This window comes from Talaromyces proteolyticus (genome assembly GCF_021365285.1).
Source record: "Talaromyces proteolyticus strain PMI_201 chromosome Unknown BGW36scaffold_16, whole genome shotgun sequence".
Classification (NCBI taxonomy): domain Eukaryota; kingdom Fungi; phylum Ascomycota; class Eurotiomycetes; order Eurotiales; family Trichocomaceae; genus Talaromyces; species Talaromyces proteolyticus.
In genome coordinates, this window is record NW_025764292.1 from 402,058 (window position 1) to 422,570 (window position 20,513).

Genomic DNA, 20,513 nt, shown 5'->3' on the forward strand with positions numbered 1-20,513 from the left:
TATCTCAAGTAAGATACAACTGGCAGCTCTGAATTTTTTTTTTTTTTTTTTTTGTGGCAATTTGCTCGTACAATTCGTTGTGAATCAATCAAAGTACTATTCAAATTGAAGTACAATGCATATTTAAGTAACCTGAAATACCTGAAAAATTAAGAACCAATACATTTTCTCATCATCACTGAAGACAAGAGAAGAATGATGAAAAAAATGTAGAGTTACAAGAGTCACAAGTGTATACAAATAGGATCGTTACACTATCATGGAAGATGACTTTACCTAGTTGAGGAGATTTTTCGTATATAGACAGCAAGTCACTAACAATAGATACCCCGATGAGCTTGTCCTAACGACTCAATAATGCTCATCTAATTGAAAAAGCTTTTTATTAGCAATTATCTGCTTAGGCAGTGCTTTATTACAAAGCTCAGTATGATCTTCGGCGAAGGTGGAGAAAGGATGTTCTAGACAGATTTTAAGATAGATTGCTCACTCAATGACCATATGTAAAGCCCAGACCCCCATCGCTTTCTCATAGTTCAAACAGCTTGCGAACTCGATCTCTTTTCCACTATGTGTTTTCGGGGATTTGACTGCCACTCCCGTCCCAGGCCCTCTCAAATGGCCCATACAACAGTTTTCATCTCGCGCACAATTTAAATGCTATGTCCATCATACTCTCATCGCGTTTTCATCGAGTGGGAAAAATGGAAGATCTTGAAGAGGAAATTAGGAATGCACAATGAGCCGTTGATATCACACCTAGAGATTATCCTGATCATGTACACAGGTTGATGACCTAGCCGACTCAGAATGAAGGCTTCAGTGGGAGCGAATTCTGCCATACCCTCTCAGCCGACATATCCGAATTCCGATGAATGTAGAGAAATTGTTCCAGAAACGATTTTATGTCACTCCAAGCATTCAAACCGAGGGTTGGTGAGACTCTAGCAAGACCAGTGCAATACCACAGAATGGTGGGCTTATTCTTGCAATCCGTGCTCTCATTTCCTTTCTTTTCACTTTTTTATTTTTGTTTTAGTATGTGTAGTCTAGAAACGGATCTCCCAAGCTATGATAGTTTAAGTTTTAGAGGAAGCTGCACTGCTCATGGCGATAGCGGGCTCTCCCTCTCCGTGTTGTCCTGAAAAGTTCATGGGAAATCTGTGGCTAGAAGAGTTAATACCCTCTATCGCTGTCGCTCATCGACGCCGACAATGCATAAGATTAGAAAAGATGCGTAGCCTGTGCCACTTTATTTGAGTATAGGGAGGGCAATAAAAGAGTTTATCTATCCCAGCATTTGGTTTCTAGGGCCTAGAAAGGTATTATTAATCTAGAGGGATTTAGAGATCATAAAGAACATTGAAGCCCTTGAGTCCTAGATGCTGTCCAATACTTTTAGATTTCAAAATTTCATTTTCTATTATACCAATAAAAGGTTCTATATAAATTTTTTAATATTGAGTTTATTAGTATTATATCTGATCTAATTATAATATTGTATTGTATCGATTTTATAAGTTATTATTATCTATTATCTTCTTTACTATTCCTATTTAGGCTAGTTTTCATGTTTGTAACTAAATATGTTCGTACGCGTAATAGTTGTTCAATAACTTTCAATCTTTCCACGTGTGATAACTCAACAACCATTAATAATTCTTAGGGTACACACAACCTTAAATTAGTAAGTAATAATTTTAAATCTTTAAATATACTTTTAAACTCAATGCCAAGTAATCCAACATCGCAGATCGACCATGTCTTTAACCTCACCAGACCAAAATCCTTTCAACTATATTCTCGTGTCTCCTGCCGAGCTTCATACCGCTTTGTCTGGGCCTCCTTCGTCTCGCCGCATCGTGCCTGTTGCGGCTGGTCGGTTGAATGCTCTAACTTCATACCGTGACAGTCACATCCCAAGCTCTGTGTATAACCCCCTTCCTCTATTTCTTGCAAAGAAATTGACTTGATGAAGTAACTGACAATTCTTGATTAGTTTCTTTAATATGGACAAAGTCAGGGACACCACTTCGCCTTACCCTCAAATGCTACCGACACCGAACCATTTCGCCAGTTGCATGTCCTTGCTTGGTATTCAACCAGATGATATTGTGGTTATATACGATACACCAGATATCGGCCTTTACTTTTCTCCTCGGGTAGCATGGATGTTCAATTACTTCGGCCACACAGACGTGCATGTCCTGAATAACTTTCCTCGTTACATTGACCAAGGATTTCCAGTCTCAAAAGGAGACTTATCAACGATTTCCAATTCGCCGAACCCTTCTTCAATCGGTAATACTAATTACAGTACTGCAAGCACCATCAATTTCGAAGAATTACGCGATTCACTAGCCACCAATAAGGACCAGCAGAAATTCCAGATTCTTGATGCTCGTATTCCTAGACTGTTTTTCGGCACTGGGATAGATTCCAACACTTCAAGGCCATTGGGTCATATGCCGGGGGCTATTAATATCCCACTTGCTTCAATACTGACCTCGGATAAGGCCATTCTTCCTACCGTACAGCTGAATCAAGTTTTTGAAGAGGCTGGTGTGAAAGAAGACTTGCCGGTTGTCTTGACATGTAACTCGGGCGTTACCGCTGCTGCGCTGGGATTGGCGCTGCAGATTTGTGGATATAATATGGATAAAAGGCTGTATGATGGAAGCTGGTCGGAATGGGCAGATCGAGCAACAACGGACGGGTTGATTGTTCACGGTTCATAGTAGAAGAGAGTTGATCATAGACTTATTTCCCATAAATTAGAATACCGATGAAAAGGGTTGGCAGAAGATTGAGGATATCCATCCATTATTAGTAACGTAGCCATTTATATAATTTTCCTTGATAGTTCAATGCTCTACTTCTTCACGTACCCGGTCACGGCACAGACAACAGTGGCTATCAGATAGGGAGCAAGTGACTCGCCCCGATACAGCTGCACCGGTTTCATACTGCACATATGTTTCAAACAGACGTAGGGAAAATACGCTCCTGATGTCAATGACTCAACGGCCATAAATAGTCATGCTATTCCTGGTTTCATGCTAAAACCAAGAAGATCAAAAGAAACTCTTTATATTACTCATATGAATTGGTGCTCTTCTTCGACTAATTGTCAAAGGAATGACTCAGGTTTTATGAACGCCTTGTACACCTCCTTTTCCATATGACAACTACATTCGTGACTCATTGCTGTCATTAAATAGTTATTTCTCAATTTTTATAATATAAACCCGTCTCTATTTGGAGGCATCAAACTTGTATTTTCAATGACTCGCATAAATAAACCACGGCCGACTCAAAAGACAAAGCATTCCGTGAAAAGGTCTCAAATATCATTAAGCGTCAGAGCTACAGTTCTGGAAAAGGATCAATAAATCTTAATATTCTTCCTCGGGAGCTGCTCCAAGAAATCTGCCAATTACTCGTTAAGCACAATCGTGTCGTCAGAATCGAAAACCTTCTCATCAAATTTGTGAAACATACGAAAGCTCCTGGTCTCGAGTGTGAATCTGAGAAATCTAAAGTAGATGTGTTTGTCATCTCACAAAAAATCAATGAAATATGTTCAGACATTCTCTACGAGCAGAATACATTCCAGTTCGTTTTTCGGAAAAGGTCACAAGAAAGTTTTCGGTCTATTTCCGAGGGCAATAGACACAAAATCCGCAAGCTGAGACTCATCGCCTATACCGATGGCTTTTATACAGACCAGGCAGTTGGACCAGATACTGCTCTCTGGGCTTCGGTGTTGCGGGGACTGACGTTGCTGCAGATAGTTGACAAAGTGTCTGCAGCAACCAAAGATCCTGTATTCCAAATAAAAGACTATTTCGATAGAGAAAAGAAATTTTGGCTTTCCAACTTGGAATTATATGTGAAGTGTATCGGAGAACATCTTTCGAATGAAACTAGGGTCGAGGTCGATGATGGCCGCGGGTTGAACAGCACTAACTGGATATTTGGAAAGTATCTACCGCACGGCTTTCATAAGGTGGAGCTCTCTCTTCATGATGTCTATCCCGCGGAGATCGACTATGAAATAGAGGATTTGACAATTTCTTTTTAAAGCTGAAGGTAGTAATAACACATGTGCAGTGATGATACATTAAGTCTCTTCATCAATCATTACTGAATACATAAATTATCTTTACTTCAATTCTTTCCAAATAAGTTTCTTTACAGATGATGTTTTTCAATATCTTGTGTGAAAGGACTTTGTACTGAGAGAGAGTATTCTTTGACAGTCTGTATAATACCCAGCAAATCCCTAAAATCTAGACCATGTTAATGTTTTAATATGACTATACTTGGTATTGACGTGACGAACATTGGCAATGAATCATAGGTAAGATTTGCTGAAGACGGTGAAATCCCTGACAATATGTGCTTTTATGCAAGAAATCTGTCTGTGCGACTGAAACAATCACTAAAAAATTGAGAAACAATGTCAGCAGGACTGAACCACTGAAATAGGATGCGCTAGCTTCGTACCTACCAGGATCAATTTAGGTGATCAACTGGGATTAATAATACCCTTGTTGCTTTGTAGTTTCAATGGGAGGCTGAAAATCAGTGCAGTAGTATTACTCCTGATATGTCAAACATGAAAAGACACAAAACGATACATGTATGAAAGCTGATGCTCACTGAATTGACGGACCACGAACCCCAAAACAGTTCTCTAATAGAGCACATCTGTTAAAAATATTGTTGCCCAGAAGCAATAGTGTTCCTCTCTAGAGCTTATCCAGTTAGGAAGAAAATCATCAAATACAGTCTTCATAATTATAGAGGATGTCAATGCTCGTTGGTTCAAAGTAAAAATAAAGAAATGCGCTAACTTGAAAGGGAGTTTCGAATATTTGCACTGCAAAAACTTTGTGCAAAACTTTAGCGGCGGAAGCTTGGACCACCCGCTTTGATTCGGCCAAAATATCGAAACGTCCTTCAACACCTCATTCTTTCCATTGCCCTCTGTTTCCACGAATAACCCACCATTGTCAATCGATGGACTCGCCTGTCGTAACACAGCTGTTCAGACAGCTTTTTAGACACCCCGCCTGCCAGTCCACGCGGTTTGCAACGCTACGACGACCGGTTATAACAGGACACAATCGCTCGGCATTGGAACGCCAACAACGCCGGCCATTTCTTACCAAAAAGGACAATAACCATAACAATGCTAAGAAAAGCAATACTGAAAATGAACCGATGTGGACAAAAAGGGGTGACTACCCCCGAGACATCGACCAGCAATTGCGCACGTTTCCCCTGGTCACGGCAAAAGAGCTGCGCAGTCGTCGCGAGCGACCGAGACAGGTGAAAATGCTGACGCGAGAGTTCATCGACGGTAATAATCTTTACTTACTAGTATCATACAGTACTGACATCCAGTAGACAGTTTATACAACCCGCATTACGGATACTTCTCCAAACACGCGACCATTTTCCACCCCGGTGAACCATTCGACTTCAATCGCATCGAAGATGGGCCTCACTTTCACCGACTACTAGGAGAGCGCTACACCGAGTTTGAAGACAAACTAGACGAACGTAATCCCGATATTGCTCGACAATTATGGCATACCCCTACCGAGCTCTTCCGTCCATACTACGGTGAAGCCATCGCTCGTTATCTCGTCACCAACTACAAACTCACCCTATACCCGTACCACGACCTGATCATCTACGAAATGGGCGCTGGAAACGGAACTCTAATGCTGAATATCCTCGACTTCATCCGTGACACCGACCCGGAGGTCTACCAACGCACAAAATTCCGCATCATTGAAATCTCCTCGTCCCTCGCGGAGGTGCAGATGAAGAACCTGATCGACAAAGGCGGGCATACCGGGCACGTTGAGATCATCAACAAATCCATCTTCGACTGGAACGAATACGTGCACTCGCCATGCTTCTTCCTCGCGCTGGAAGTCTTCGACAACTTCGCCCACGACGCGATCCGCTATGACTACGAGACCGAAATGCCGCAGCAAGGCGGCGTGCTGATCGACACGGACGGCGAGTTCTGCGAGTACTTCAACACCACGCTTGACCCCCTCGCAGCCCGCTTCCTGCGCACCCGCCAAGCAGCCGCCCGTCGCCCGTTTCCACTCGCGCTGCCATCAAAGCTCAGCCGCGGATTGCGCAGTTCGCTGCCGCTCGGAAGACGCGATTTCACGCTCCCGGAGTACATCCCGACGCGGCTGATGCAGTTCTTCGACATCCTGCGAGATTATTTCCCGGCGCATCGCCTGCTAGCCAGTGACTTTAGCACGCTCCCGGACGCTGTGCCGGGTCTGAATGCACCAGTCGTGCAGACGCGGTATCAACGACGCACAGTGCCAGTCTCAACACCATTCGTACGTCCCACATTTTCTAGAAGTTGAAGTAATAAATAACTAACTGTAGTGTTAGGTCCTCCAAGGCTACTTCGACATTTTCTTCCCCACCGACTTCGAGGTGATCGAAGACGTCTACCGGGCTGTCACTGGTAAATTAACGTTTGTCACGAATCATCAGGATTTCATGGAACGATGGGCGTATATCGAGGATACAGAGACAAAGAGCGGCGAGAACCCGTTGTTGACGTGGTATATGAATGCTAAGGTGTTGGCGACTGTGTGAGCAGGGGTTGGAAAGGATTGGTTGGATTGATGTACATAATTCGCAATTCACTGGTAAAGCCTATTGAGAAAATGTAATTCTAGTATTTCCACATAGTAAAAACTAATATATGGTAGAATGATGCGCAGTGGCGAGCCTTGTAAAAATACTGTGTGGCGGCCTGCCTTATACATGGTCGGCTGGCACAACGGTGAGTGGTATGGTTGTTGACACAAAACACATTAAACAACTTTAATGACTCTCCTAAAGCGTCAGATTCCAGACCTATTAAATATTGGGCGTATCCTGAAGGTAAGATAGCACCCTCCACTACGGCCAATACTACGTGTCAGCGTTAGTGTGTAGCTGGCCTTTCCCAGGTTAGGAGTTCAGATCTCTTGCTGGTCATCTTTTTTCAGCTGCCAATAAGTGATTGCGGAATGCATTAACAGAGCGCATCGCCGTGGCATGGCCGGATGTGTATTGTCCAAAGACTGGTTTTGCCAGATCCCCCCGCATATAGAGATGAACTGCGCAGTTCTGCCATACACACCATATTAATTTTTGATATGTGGAAATATGCCCATGTTTATCTCACACTATTAAATCAAAATTTATCTTTAAGCAGCGTATCGGCTGCTGCAACCCCACTGTAGATAGTGGCATGGAGTAAATCCAGATTGATGCAAGAAATATTTCCCAGATTGATTGTTTCTCGTATGATATAAACGTGTCTAACTCGCCACGGTCAAGGAATCCGCCCATATGCAAATGTATAACGCGAGAGCCTATAAAAGTATTATTTTGATGATTACACCAATAAAAAGAAATCATATTCAATGAATCGACACCAACGCTTGGAGAGCAGAAATAACCGATCAAAACAATATGTATGCACTGGAATGCTCGACGAGGCGATGAAACTACAAAACCACGGCGAATCCACCGATAAGTCCCGCGACAACAATAAATAGACCGTAGACTTGCCCCATCTCAAGCATCATCTGACGGGTAGCGATGCCGGTGCTGCTGCCGGACGAGCCAGTAGCGGCGACGGCTCCGGCAGTGCCCCAACCGGTATAAATAACATTCCCGGGATCAGCGCTGGTAGATGTTGCGGTGGCGGAGGCCGTGGTGGTGGCATTGTAGCGTGTCGGTTCCTGGGCACCGCACGCGTGTTGCTGCACGCATTTGGCTTGACAGGTTGAATCGCCGTTACAATTAGTTTGGCATTGCGAGTTGTAGGCGGTGCAGACAAAGTATGGGATTGTTTGAGAGTATTCAGAAGAGTTGGGGGAGAGGCCGTTGCTGCAGACGCACGAGTAGTCGAGTGTTTGCTGTAGCAAATTAGCGGAGTACTCTATAGTCGGTTATTTCGGTAGGACTTACGGCGTCACATTTGTTGCTTTCTGTGTCAGAAGTACCGTTGGGAAGCTGGAGACAGATCAGAGGGCAGGATGTCTTTTGTTGCTCACACCACTGGGCTATACGACGTTAGAACGCGGTTGTTACTGCGTGTTGACAACTCACCTCGTGTAGCGAGAGGAATTGTGCCAGGGTCGATGGTCTGGGTGACTGCCAGGCTGGCTATCGAGGCCATGGTCAACAGGATATGAGACAACATCGTGGATGTTTAACGAGGGAAGAAAAGTAGAGGCTCGATCCTGAACATGAATATATCAGCTTTTATCTATAAAAGAAAAAGATGAGAGCAGCAAGATCGGAATGGCGATCAACAGAGCAGGGAGATTTTCAGGAATGCTGTTGACAGCTTCAACTCACGTTCGTTGTGAATTAGCTCAGGCAAGGAATGTGCTGTGGCTGGCAAGGGATGGCCAGACAAAGAGCAGGCCAGAAGAGAAGACTCAACGAGTGGCAATAGTGTTTCAAAAAAACGAATGACTGGAATGAGAAGAAGAAAGAAGAGCACCAACAAGAGAAAACAAGAGCAAGCGAGGAGAAAAGATGCGAGGCTAAAGGAGGGTGGAGGAAGGAAGGCGGGCATTGTGGCAGGCGGGTGCCGGCATAATATTTAATGCGCACATGATTACTTTTTCTTAGTTCTTGCTTCCATATTGACAGCAGAATATTCTCCGCCGTGTGACAGTAGCTCGATTAATAGCTAGCTCCAGGTCACGGACTCCGAGCTGGATTCTCACGCATTGATCCATCATTCCATGTTGGAGCTGCTGAGCTATGCACTGGCGAAACCAGTGGTTCTTCCCGGTGAGTGCTGGATCCGTCGTGGACGAAGGTCGAATATTACCGTCGAATTGGGCTAGCGAGGATAATTGCCCCTGAGTGTTGAATAGTCAAATAGTTAAACTGTCCTTTGATTGAAATCACCTCCTTAACGCTTGTGGAATATGGATGTTTCTGATAAAGCCGAACCGCTAACCATACTAGACTAGCGCTAGATCGTCCGGTAAAAAGCCCAGCCAACCAGACGCAGCAGTTGCTGCTAGCTTCCTGCTAGTCTTCCATCCTTATTATCCTCATATCATGTGCTGTGAAGCTATCCCTTGCTGTTCCTTACACGAACCGTACCTATTCACAGTAGTTGCTAAAGTAGATAGCTAAAACTCATCCTCAATGTATAGAAGATGACAATAACCACAAAGCTGCAAGCATGAGCATCATGAAGGCTGTTCGGATTAAGGCCGGCCTAATATCGAGCGGCCGCTACTAGCCGGCTCCACACCCCGTCGACCGTCTCTCCTTCATCCTCTGCGCAATCCGCAGAATTATTCCTGAAACGTGCGAACACCGCCTGTCCAACTCTTATCCACGATCTCCTTCTGATGGAATTGGATGGAGCATGCAAGCGATGAGGAGAGGGGTTCTACTAATCCCTCGGCGGTAGCTCTGCCAGCCGAGTCGGCCTCCCTCCCGAGCAGCTACACAGACGACGAAAGCCAGCAACGCCTCGATCCAACCACCACTCTAATCGCCGAGTCTCTTTCCACGGGCGTCAGCGTATCCAACGGCACAGTCTTCCCTCCCGCCGCCGCAACGCTCGAACAAGCACTCTCACGCAAACCAGACCGGCCGATCTCCGGCGTCGTCCCGCCATATTGGCGACACCAGCGAAATTTCTCGCGCGCATCGCTTGCATCCGCAGACACAGCGCGCAGCTCGAAACCCGCGATTACGCTTGAGGACCATACTGACGACCCGGACTCGGCGACGACGCGGGGGCTGTGGGCGAAAAGCGTACGGATTGATGAGCATGTCGTGGTGTCGGGGCGGACTGGGGTGGGGGCTTATGTTGTGTGGATGTGTAATGTGCAGACCTTGGACGTGCGTCTCTTTTTTCTTTTTTCTGGGGTGAATATATGTCTAACAACTTATAGGGCGGCCCCATGATGATTCGGTTGCGATACTCGCAATTCGACGAACTCCGTGATCTGCTGAGTCGCGCATTTCCGCATGCGAAGCACGCATTACCCCCGCTGCCGCCGAAGAGCGCGCTGTTCAAGTTCAGGCCCAAATTCCTCGAGGCCAGGAGGCTTGGTTTGCAGTACTTTCTCAACTGTGTGCTGTTGAATCCAGAGTTTTCGGGGTCGCCAGTGCTGAAAGATTATTTGTTTTCGCATATTAATTAAGTTGTCAGATTGATTATCAGACCGGATGGGTCTATATTTTTGTAATATATAATAGGACTTGCGATATCTGGACGATTTACAAAACTATCAATGATTGGTGTTATTATGCTAGCGCTAATAGCAAATTGATTATTAGTATATATTCAACCATCATGCAACATATTGAACATGAGACTCCGATAGCGCCACTGCTGGAATAACTGAATGTGTATCAACAAAAATGAAGAAAGGAACATATTAGCGAGGGATATCATTATGCAATCTATAACCAAACCAGACCGATCCATGCTATATTTCCGCCGCCACCGCAGGATTCGCAGGCGGATTCGGAGGAGTCTCCTCTGAGCTCCTCAGATTCGCCGACGACTTTTTCGGGAACAATCTATTTTTTAGGTCTGATAGAATCACCTTCCGAATCGAGATATTCGCCATGTGCGCCATCGCCGCCATATCCTTGGGCCCGGGGCTTCCAGATGGGAAAATCAGGTGCAGACCGGAGCCTTGGTTCTCGTCTGGTCGGAATTTGTCGTGGTAGGCTTTCTTGCCTGTGATTGGGAGACGAGGGAATGTGTGTCGGTAGATTTTGCGTGTAATGCCCTCGATCGGCTTCGACAAGCCCGAGATCTTGCCGAGTTCTTCGCATGGCTCAAAGCCAAAGGAGAGATAGTCGATGCCGACTTGGTTGAGGAGGGCCATGGAGGAGAATATGAGTAGGTCGGAGATTCCTTTCGGTGCGTTCGGCGTGGCAATGCACGGGTCAATGTGGTAGCCGTGGTTGGCGCCGATTTTGCGAAGTGCGGCGAACCCGTTGGCGGCACCGTCGGGCCCGCGTGTGTAGATGTATGTCATGAGTTGGGGTAGGGAGAAGGGGTCGTAGACGGTGATGAAGGCTTGGGTTTCGCCGGAGTTGTTGCGTTCCGAGCGCCATGCATCGTAGATGCCGACGAGTTCGCGCTGGAGTACTGGGTCTTCGCCTTGAGAGGGGATGTAGATGCCGAGCGTGTTGCCGCCTTTAGTCGGGTGGAGGAGTTGTTTGTTCTGGACAATGATTCGCTTGCCGGTCTGCTCGTGGAGCACCGGGTTGGTTAGGGGGTTGAGAACTCGCTCAGTGCCGAATTGGATGGTTGCCCATTCTTTCTCCCGCGCGTAGGCGGCGAATGTGTCGCTGGCGCCCATGAACGAGATTCCCCAGCCAAATGCCTTTCTGTATTTGCGGAACTCGGCCAGCAGGCTCGAGTAATGCTGTGGTGGGCAGAGTGGGTCACCAGCGACAATGGCGATTTTATTGCGCACTTTGAAATATAACGCTGCTGTATGGGCTTTGTTGATGAAGAAGCTGTAGCTCTTGTCGAGGATACCCATGTGCGAGACACGACCATACCGGACGAAGAGGACTTCCAGTGCCTTCATGGCTGCAAAGTCTTCTAGCGTGAAAATCAACCCAGTGGTCCGATACTTCTTATCCATCATTCGGTTCACTTCAGACTCGGTTGATGCGTTGGACGATGCTGATTCGTCAGAGGCCTCTGACAGATTCGACTGGCTGGTCGACGTACGAGGTACGGGCTTCCGTTTGACTGAAAAGTCTGAATAGTCCGGGGACTTCAGGTGCTGCTGCTGCTGCTCGTTAACGAGGGTCGAGGCATTGCTACTCGCATCGGAGGTGGCGGCTTTTCCGGTAGTTGTCTTAGTCTTGGAAGCTGCAGTTGGCAGCTTCTCACCAGGGGTAACGCCATCAGCAGCCTTGGACATCAGGCGTAACCTGTCCATCAAATCGAGGCTGTCTACGGCAACCGACATTCTCGTCGGGGCGCGTAGTTGCTCGGTCATCGACTCGCCGATCTCCTGGAATAGGTTTATTGGTTTCTTAGCTTCTTGGGCAGCTGCAGCTGCCTCAGGGTCATTTTTGCGGAGTTCTTTTTGTTCCTTCTTTTCAGCCAACTTGCGCTCCTTCTTGGCCTTCTTCCTGGCTGCCTTTTCTTCGGCAGAGAGCTTCTGGTTATCCGCATTGGTCGCCATGTTGATGGTCCGTATGGATGAGAGATGGTAATGAAGAAAGAAAAAGTCGATCGGGCGGGAGGCGGGTGGAAGAAAAGGAAGTCAGAGACAAACGAGTCCCAAAGTAGTCCGAGTCACAATTACTCAAGAGTTAATCATAGATCTGTACCGCGTATTTGATAAGCGACACCGTCAATCAGTCAGCCTTGCCATCAGTCGACGCTGCCTGACTCATGCGATCACCAAAAGCAAGCACTGATCCTGGTCAAAAGGTGAGGAAATCGACTCGGGTCTCACACGACAAGACGATCTGGTTTTAAAGCGCGTTCAGGCGGCGAGATTCCTGATGCCTGGGGCGCTCCACTTCTTGCCCGAGGCCGATTTGGGAAATCAATTAGTATTGGCCCTCCCCTACTTCCCTGTTCTGGCCATCAACCATGTGTTTCCCCACTCCAGTCGCGCATCAGGGTTGCCCGCGAATCACGCCTTTCAGCGTTGCGGTTTTCGCTGCTGTGATTGGGTGTTTCGAAATTCACGCCGGGATAGGCAGCGACGTTTCCTGTCCAATTGTTTTCCCCACCCGACCAATTTAAACTAATCAGCTACGTTTTTTGACTTTAGCGCGCTCCTCGTATTCTCAATTAAGCCTTTCCATTTCGCGCTGAGTGGCACTACCGTCTATTAGAATTCGGCCATGTGGGGGAATGGAAAGCTTGGCCTCTCCTTCAGCCTCTCCTATTAATAGCCTCTCAAATGAGTCTCAATAATAGAAACATCTGCTACTATCAACTGTGGTTGCAGCGCATGTTGGATGCTGTTAATACGGAATGCGAGAACCGAGGGAACGGCTGGCCTTCTTCCGGGGCCGATCATTGACCGCCATAGGCCGACCTATCCAAATGCTCCTTTGTCAGAAGAAGTCTCCTCCTGTCATTGGCTGCTCATGACACAGGGGCTGAAAGCGAATTAGTCAGAGTATTATTTTTCGTTTTTTTTCTCACTGCCAGTCAGCAACCCCACGCCGGCTATAATTGCTCAATTGATCGCATTGACTGGCAATAAAGGAATTGATCACGCGCGTGAGTAAAAGTATGGACATGTATACATCATATTGGGATCGTCCTTAGGGTCCGACCGCTTGGCTGTGGCCTCTAGTGTGATGTCACTAGCCCACTACTACCCATTCTCTATGATAGCGGAGACATTCCTTTCCTTTTCCTTTTCCTTTTCCCTCGTATAGCTAAAAGTGGATATATTTCCTGGTGACATCCCTGACGAGGATAATAACAATAATTATGGGTTAATAGATTCCATCCCTTGTATGCCAATTAAAGCTGTCAACATAATCAATCCAACAGTTTAGAGTCTTAGTCTGGAACCAATATCAAAGAAGTGACAAGACTCACATTTCAAGTGTGCAAATGTTGTAAAGGATTATGCAGAAACTGTCACTGCTCAGCTGACTCGTATAACAGACAGGAAGTTTACTAAATATGTTCGTCGATCGGAGATATACATGTCAACTGGTGATGCGGGAAAATATCCCTCATTAAGCGGGTCCATGTGCATGAGCGGCACTGGGGTGCCTCAGGATTCAAGAATGTTATTGCATTACATACCAACCTGCCGTAGCCTTCATAAATGGAGCATTTCCATTCGCTAATATATATATCTCTGCCCATAGAAAGCAGTGAGATGCCGATTTACGAGAATATAACTTAACATTGTGCAAGAACGTGTCAAACGGATGGAATTTCGTATTGTTGGTTCTCCCTATCATGTAGATGGTATTGATTGGCCATTTCTATTACCAGATATCTATCAACTTGAATGGAATTGATGGAATTGATAGTCAATCTTGCAAGGCCGATTCGTTCCAGCTATGATTGGTATTGTTGTTACCTTGATGGATCGTTTTATAGTATGCAATTCCTGGAGGAAAGTTCTGCTTAGCCCTACATTAAGTCCCAGAGTGAGGCTCAGAATAAGCATTCGAGCTCAATGAGGCTTAGACCAATATCAATGGCTGAAACTGCTAAAGAAGACCCCTGGAGCGCCTTCCCATAAGCACCTAATGCACACGTACAGTTCTAAATTCTGGGGTCAGGGTATTTGTTAAAAAAACTAGATGATGAAGCCTTGAAAATTGGAGACGAATGGTTTAGTACCCATGGAGCTTTCATCGAGATAAAGAATCTATGGAATTATATACAAATAATCACACAAAATTGCAATCTCTAAAGGGACTCCACTTAACATTACCACCCCCTGTTCTTCACCTTGGCTTGAAACCTCAGCCTTAACACTCCACAAGGCTCAAGAACCTCTTTCAGAACAGGCCTCCACCATTTCTCATGTCCATCGCAAATTTCCATTGCGGCCGCATATTCCACATATTTGGGGAAAAACCCACTATGCTCCCAATCCAAAATCCCCGTGATTCTGCCATCCTCAACCATAATATTCCGCGCCGAAAGATCGCCGTGGGTTAAGACAAACTCGGTCTCGGACGATCCACGCATTTTCGTGATGAGTCGTGTCCACAGTGCCCGACTAAATGATGATCGCACACGCTGAAGACACCAATTATCAAACTCCTCCTCGGAATCAAATGGACCCATGAACTCAAATCCAGTACCGAGTCTCTCGTAAAAATTCGACGCCTCGTGGTTGCCAATGCGTCCGATATAAGGCTGAGTGCAACGTCTAAAAAGTTGCACTTGCTCTTTCAGTTGTTCTTTGACGGAGTCTTGTTGTGTTTTATTCATCGCATGCCACACTTTGTCGAGAGACGTGCCCCGAACAAGATCAGTGACGATCACGATGTCGTACTTTCCAACTCGATAGCAGCCGCGATATCGGGGGACTAGAAGACCGGGCTGCTCAGAAGCATATTTCAGCATCAGAGCTTCTAATCGAATTGCCTTCTTGATTTCCTTTGGCTTGACTTTGACGGCGACTAGATTGCCTTCGGATGTTATTGATTCTACAACTCGATTTCCGAAATAGTTGTAAATTTCTCGGCCATGAATCGGGTCCCCTTGTTCACTAGACATGGTTGATCAACGCTGTACAGTAGTCGAATTTTTGATTTAGTCGTCAGTTATTTGTTGAGTTGACTATATTTCAAGAGTAAGCTAGTAAACTAGGATGTTGTTTTCGGAGACACTGTTGACGCGGTGTCTCAATGGAGGTAGTAGTACCGCGTCAACTAATTATTTGCGCCTCGGCGCTAACAGTCCACCAGTCTCACCAAAAGCAAAACACAAACATATAGAAATGTCATTCCGTATAATCATCCTCATAGCTATCTCAGTATCCTCGTACTGAGGAAAATCCAATCATCATGCACCTGTCAATCTATCTCATCCCAGTCCTTCAGCATCGACACGTAGTTAACCTCTTGGAGCCTGCATCAACAATCTCAGGACAGTATGGTTTATGTGTTCTTCATAAGCTTCCCCAAAGTCAGGTAATTACAGCTCCGTTGAATTTTTATGGTGTTCTCGGGCGGTTGAGATTTCGGTACATTACCGTCTAATTAGTATATAGCACTAAAGTAAATCATTATAATATCTAACGTTATCGTAAATACATCACACATACGGTATCATAATGCAATGCTGAAGAAAACATAAAAAGAAGAAGTAATCCATTACATTAGCGACGTCCTTCAGGAGCAGGAACACCTTCCTCAGGCGCGGTGCCTGGGATGCCTCGTCCGCGTATCTCAATCGTCTTGCTTTCCTGATCTGTATCCTTTCTGGTAATAGTCTTCACAAGACCGGATAGAAACCCAGATTTCTTGCTTTCCGTGCTTCCAGCTGAAGGATCGCCATTGGTAGTATCTTCATTTTTCTGCGTTGACCGCCGACTCGGAGCCTCTATATTTCCGCTATTTTGATCGTCCTTATCCTGGGCTGACTTGTTTAAGGCCTTTGATTTCTCTTCCTCAATTTTATCTTTAACGATTTTCTTCTTTTGCTTGAATTTCATGTATCCTTCTATTCCTACAAGGACAGCGTACGATCGACTGATCGATACACCAGACATATCAACCCCTTGTTGTTGAAGAGCATGCACGAATGCACGGAAATTGGCTGCCGGCGGACGATAGTGACCACTAAGGGGGGAAAGGCTGCGGAGTTGGCCGTCTTTGATCTTGATCAATCCTGCTGCTGAAATACGTGCGCCCCGAAGAAATGACGAATGCTGAAAGGCTCCTGATTCCTTGATGCCGACATATAGCCGATAAGACGTGTCTATACTGTTTATTAGCGAACAATCCTTTTAAGATTTTGAAAAGTTTATTTACCCGCTACCTGCAAGAAGCTACGTTAGTACAGAAGAATCAGAATGGGGAACAAATACACTTACGAATATCCACTTATCTTTCTTCCGGAGTGACTTTTGCATCAAATGGTTGAATATAACCGCAGGGCTCACATATTGAATCTTCTTTACCCCCTTTGCATCGTCGTAGTCAGGATTCACATAGCGTTTAACTTCCTCGTCAGAGCTCTCTACATTAGTATCGTTCGAAGAGTCGTTACTGGCATTGGAAATGACTTCATCCCCATCTGCCGTATACTCACGAAAAGTTGGCGTTTTGTCCTCCACCGAGACCACTCCTTTAATACTATCCCTGTAATGCTCACTATCTGTCCATACCCGCTCGCCATTCTTTGCCCATCGAAACCGCCCCTCGTCGTCAAGTACCAGCAGATAGTGCTGCCTTTCCTCGCGGCTGAGATATCGAACCTGCTCCCGCTCCAACCGATCGCGAGGCACTCGTTCTATCTCTACATCTTTTCCATCTCCATAATCCAACCAATAGAAGAAGTTCTGCTTTGACGGTCCGTTTTTCCACACACTATGATAGGCACGTAGATTGCTTCCATATCGATGCTTAGTATCAACCATCTCCAAAAAATACTGCAAATCCATCATCTTAGCCGTCTTCTCAACATCCACTGCCGATTGCCGTTTACGAGAGCTATACTGTAAATTATGCAAACTTGTCGTCGTGTTACCAGCACCCGACGAAGATCTCATGTCAGAGATATGCGTTTCTGATGAAGACGCGATGCTCTCCTCGGCAACCTTGTCCTGAACATTATCATCCCCCCCTGCCCGCAATGCTACCTGGCCAGCTAGTTTCCATTTCTTGCGTACTTCAGGCGAAAGCGCGATTTCGCTGTCGTGACCTCGTTGTTGTGACTGTCGCGAGACGACTTGTTGCCCTTCTTCAGTTCGACGTTCAATAACATTATTTTCTTCGCCGTCGTTGCCGCTCGGGCGTTGGACTTGCATCGATTGATGCCACTGTGCCTCTTTGATAGCCTCTAGCCACCGTGTGGACGAATTAAGGGACCATCCTTGGAGCTCTCGTCGCGTCCGATAGCCACGATAGTATCTCTAGGCATTCCACCATTAGCGCCATCATAATATTTTTCGTGATCTACTTGTGATATATGCCATACCTGAATCGCCCTCGCAGCCTGTTCCTCTTTATTGCCTAGTCCCTGCGTGCTCATTTTTGAGCTGAGAAGCTCGTGTTTTTGTGTAGTGACGTCATTCGGCGATGTGGCGGGGTAGTCAATAATAGAATTCGAGTCGCCAGCTACTGCCATGGCCACGGCAGGAATCTTGGTATAGATTTATTAAATTAATCTCATGGGACGGAAGTTAATAAGGGCTTAGTTTAAAATATTTTCGTTAACAAGAATGGGATAAAGAGAAGAAAAATTAGAAATCAAACCAACATTCCAGCCGTAGTCTGCTGCTTCGAGGCGCCGCCAATGACGCCTAGGCTAAACTCGGTGGAGTGGCTTGTGCTACCTTATCACGTGGATTGTCATGACCTAAATAACCCTGCATGGAGCAGCATGAATTTGGTTCGTCTATCGATATAATCAGTATTGCTTTATTCTTTGCTCAATACGCTAGATAAAGAGCAACAATCTAGTTGCATCATTTGACGTTAAATTCATTAGTCCAATTCAATGTTATCACATGTCATATATACTTCTTTACCGCTCAAATAATCCAATTCCTAGGGAAATATTTAATAAATATACACAAATTCGTCATTATCCCTATCCGTCATATCCAAGAACGCTTGCTCGCCAATTCTCTCCTGCGGCTTTGCCGTGGCTGTATCATGCTCCGCAGCGCCCATTTCGATGATAGCATCGCTATTATTCTCTTCAAAATCATGGTATTGGTCTTGCATAGAGTGATCAATCATCTTCGCTGGCTTCCCATTCCTGACACGCTTCTTTTCTTGGAGCTTGTTTAGGAATACTAGGTTGGCCCACTGCAGAAGAATGACCGCTACCAGAGCGATGAAAATCCCGAGGCAGGCCCGAAGACCGGGATGATAAGCCGGGGAGTCTTTCTTATTGAATAAAAGAGGCCCGACAATATTTCCAGCACTGCTGGCTGCGTTGTATGCGCTCACGACGAATGATTTCTTCGTGGTACCGGCGGTGTTACCCACGATCCAGGTCACAATCAGCGGGTTACCTCCGAAGAGGAATGCTAACAGGTAGTATCCCACAAGCAAAGGTCCTTGATTACCCGTACGAGGAACGGCATAGAGGACAGCTAAGCCGGCAACAACCGGGAGCATGAGCAGAGCAAGAACAGCGCCTTTGAGACGTGCCTTTTGAGCGAGAAACGAGGCTAGCAGAATGACCAAAAGCTGCATTACGCCAAAGGGCATGTTCAATAAGCTAGTGGTGTACGCGTCAAACCCCAGTCCAGACAGAATCAATGGACCAAAGGTATTGGAGACACTGGCGCCGACGTTGAGCAGCATGCTCATGCCGATCCACAACCAGGTCTTGGGCTCGATGAAAGCTTCGAGAACGTGCTTAACTTTGAATTCTCGCGATCCAGTACCGGTTTGATTCGCACGCAGACGTTCGACTGCCATAGGCTTTTCTTCTTCGGTCAAAAACCGGGCAGATGGGATGTCGTTGTCAAGTTTCCAGTAGATAAATGGGACGGATACAATGGTGAGTAATCCGACAAAGAGGAAAATACTATCGAGTCCAAATTAGTATAAAATTCCGATCCAGAAATTGAGGGTAGGAAGGTTAGTACATTTGCCAAGGTTTGAGAACATCTGACTTGATATGCGCAAGCCCATCACTCAATCCAGCAGCGACAATGGTCGCCAAACCATTCGTCCCATACCACGCGGCGACTCTAACAGGCTGCTCAGCTCTTCGATACCACTGCGAAGTAATAACACTAAAAAGCGGCAGGCAACCGGCCTCAAACAACCCGAGGAAAAAACGCGCTGCCATTAACGAGCTGAAATTATGGCACGCCGCCATCGACGCCTGCGCAATGCCCCATCCCAAACAAAGCACCGGCATCAGAATCCGGTGTGGCACACGCACAATCAGATACGACGAGAATGGTTGCCAGGCCAATTGTGCAATCGGCGCAATTGAGCCGATTAATGAATACTGATTTCCCGTGAGTCCAGTGTCTTTCTGCAAGCCGAAGGTGGCGCCATATCCGAGAACGGATTTGTCTAGAATCTGCAAAAAATACACCCAAATAAGGATGACGAGAATGGATTTATCTGTCTTGCGACGAATACGCTTGGAGTCTGCTTCAGTGACGATAGGCCGTTCGCCACTGGTCACTAGGTCGGCAGCGCGGTCGGCATGTTTTGCAGAATGAGAAGATTCGCCGGGTTTGCGGGCATGAGGGCTGGTTTCAACATGGAGGATGTCATCCTTTTGGTTCTTGGAGTCTGACATTTTTCAAAAATATAATTATATATAGAAGGCACTTGTTTTCACCGGCCCACGGGAGGTGAAAAGTTTTGAGGGTGAGGTCTGTCGGGGAGGCTTTATATCAAATCGTCCGTGTCCCCCGCATACTCCACGCGGAGAGAGCTTCAAAAGCCGACATCATGCATCATATACCACGAGGTCCCAGCTGGGCCGGTCCAATATTAACCCTCGAACCTGCTGGGAACGCCATTTCGCACACTAATCAGCAATGCGAAAGCCAATGAGATTTGCGGGTATGTTCCCAATCCGGTATAATTTCTATGCCACCCCACAAAATATACCCCCACGTCCCACTTTCTCTCCATACTGTCATTTGCCTACGGAGGGAGACGGCCAATCACTGGCGGTTTTGGCTAGCCTTCCAGGTACCCCCACGATCCCGTGATTCAAAACAGTTCAATAGCCGACAGCCCGCTTCACAGTGGCGAGACAACATCAGTTGATAGTTCGATACTAAAGGTATGGGATC

General features: G+C 46.2%; 7 protein-coding genes across 7 annotated transcripts; 3 read left to right on the plus strand and 4 right to left on the minus strand.

The window, feature by feature from the left end:
* Positions 1-1,632: 1,632 nt before the first annotated feature.
* Positions 1,633-2,803, plus strand: BGW36DRAFT_77193 (Rhodanese-like domain-containing protein). The gene is made up of 3 exons (XM_046222577.1): positions 1,633-1,687; positions 1,754-1,930; positions 2,000-2,803. Exons 2-3 carry the CDS (start codon positions 1,761-1,763, stop codon positions 2,736-2,738), a joined length of 909 nt encoding a protein of 302 aa, XP_046065509.1. The 5' UTR covers positions 1,633-1,687; positions 1,754-1,760; the 3' UTR covers positions 2,739-2,803.
* A 2,181-nt stretch (positions 2,804-4,984) lies between these two features.
* BGW36DRAFT_77258 (S-adenosyl-L-methionine-dependent methyltransferase) lies at positions 4,985-6,873 on the plus strand. The gene is made up of 3 exons (XM_046222578.1): positions 4,985-5,368; positions 5,416-6,380; positions 6,436-6,873. Exons 1-3 carry the CDS (start codon positions 5,026-5,028, stop codon positions 6,643-6,645), a joined length of 1,518 nt encoding a protein of 505 aa, XP_046065510.1. The 5' UTR covers positions 4,985-5,025; the 3' UTR covers positions 6,646-6,873.
* A 674-nt stretch (positions 6,874-7,547) lies between these two features.
* Positions 7,548-8,248, minus strand: BGW36DRAFT_402122 (uncharacterized protein; the record flags this gene model as incomplete). Its single annotated transcript, XM_046218830.1, has 3 exons — positions 7,548-7,961; positions 8,014-8,108; positions 8,155-8,248. 3 exons carry the CDS (start codon positions 8,246-8,248, stop codon positions 7,548-7,550), a joined length of 603 nt encoding a protein of 200 aa, XP_046065511.1.
* Positions 8,249-8,954: 706 nt separating this feature from the next.
* Positions 8,955-10,316, plus strand: BGW36DRAFT_330870 (Phox homologous domain-containing protein). Its single transcript, XM_046212823.1, has 2 exons — positions 8,955-9,924; positions 9,978-10,316. Exons 1-2 carry the CDS (start codon positions 9,436-9,438, stop codon positions 10,227-10,229), a joined length of 741 nt encoding a protein of 246 aa, XP_046065512.1. The 5' UTR covers positions 8,955-9,435; the 3' UTR covers positions 10,230-10,316.
* Positions 10,317-12,524, minus strand: BGW36DRAFT_391741 (uncharacterized protein). Its single transcript, XM_046217620.1, has one exon. It carries the CDS (start codon positions 12,246-12,248, stop codon positions 10,518-10,520), a length of 1,731 nt encoding a protein of 576 aa, XP_046065513.1. The 5' UTR covers positions 12,249-12,524; the 3' UTR covers positions 10,317-10,517.
* Positions 12,525-14,485: 1,961 nt separating this feature from the next.
* Positions 14,486-15,283, minus strand: BGW36DRAFT_402125 (kinase-like domain-containing protein; the record flags this gene model as incomplete). Its single annotated transcript, XM_046218831.1, has 1 exon — positions 14,486-15,283. One exon carries the CDS (start codon positions 15,281-15,283, stop codon positions 14,486-14,488), a length of 798 nt encoding a protein of 265 aa, XP_046065514.1.
* Positions 15,284-18,294: 3,011 nt separating this feature from the next.
* Positions 18,295-20,008, minus strand: BGW36DRAFT_402127 (putative MFS transporter; the record flags this gene model as incomplete). The annotated part of the gene is made up of 2 exons (XM_046218832.1): positions 18,295-19,276; positions 19,338-20,008. The coding sequence occupies 2 exons, from the start codon at positions 20,006-20,008 to the stop codon at positions 18,295-18,297; spliced, it is 1,653 nt and encodes a 550-aa protein (XP_046065515.1).
* Positions 20,009-20,513: the final 505 nt, after the last annotated feature.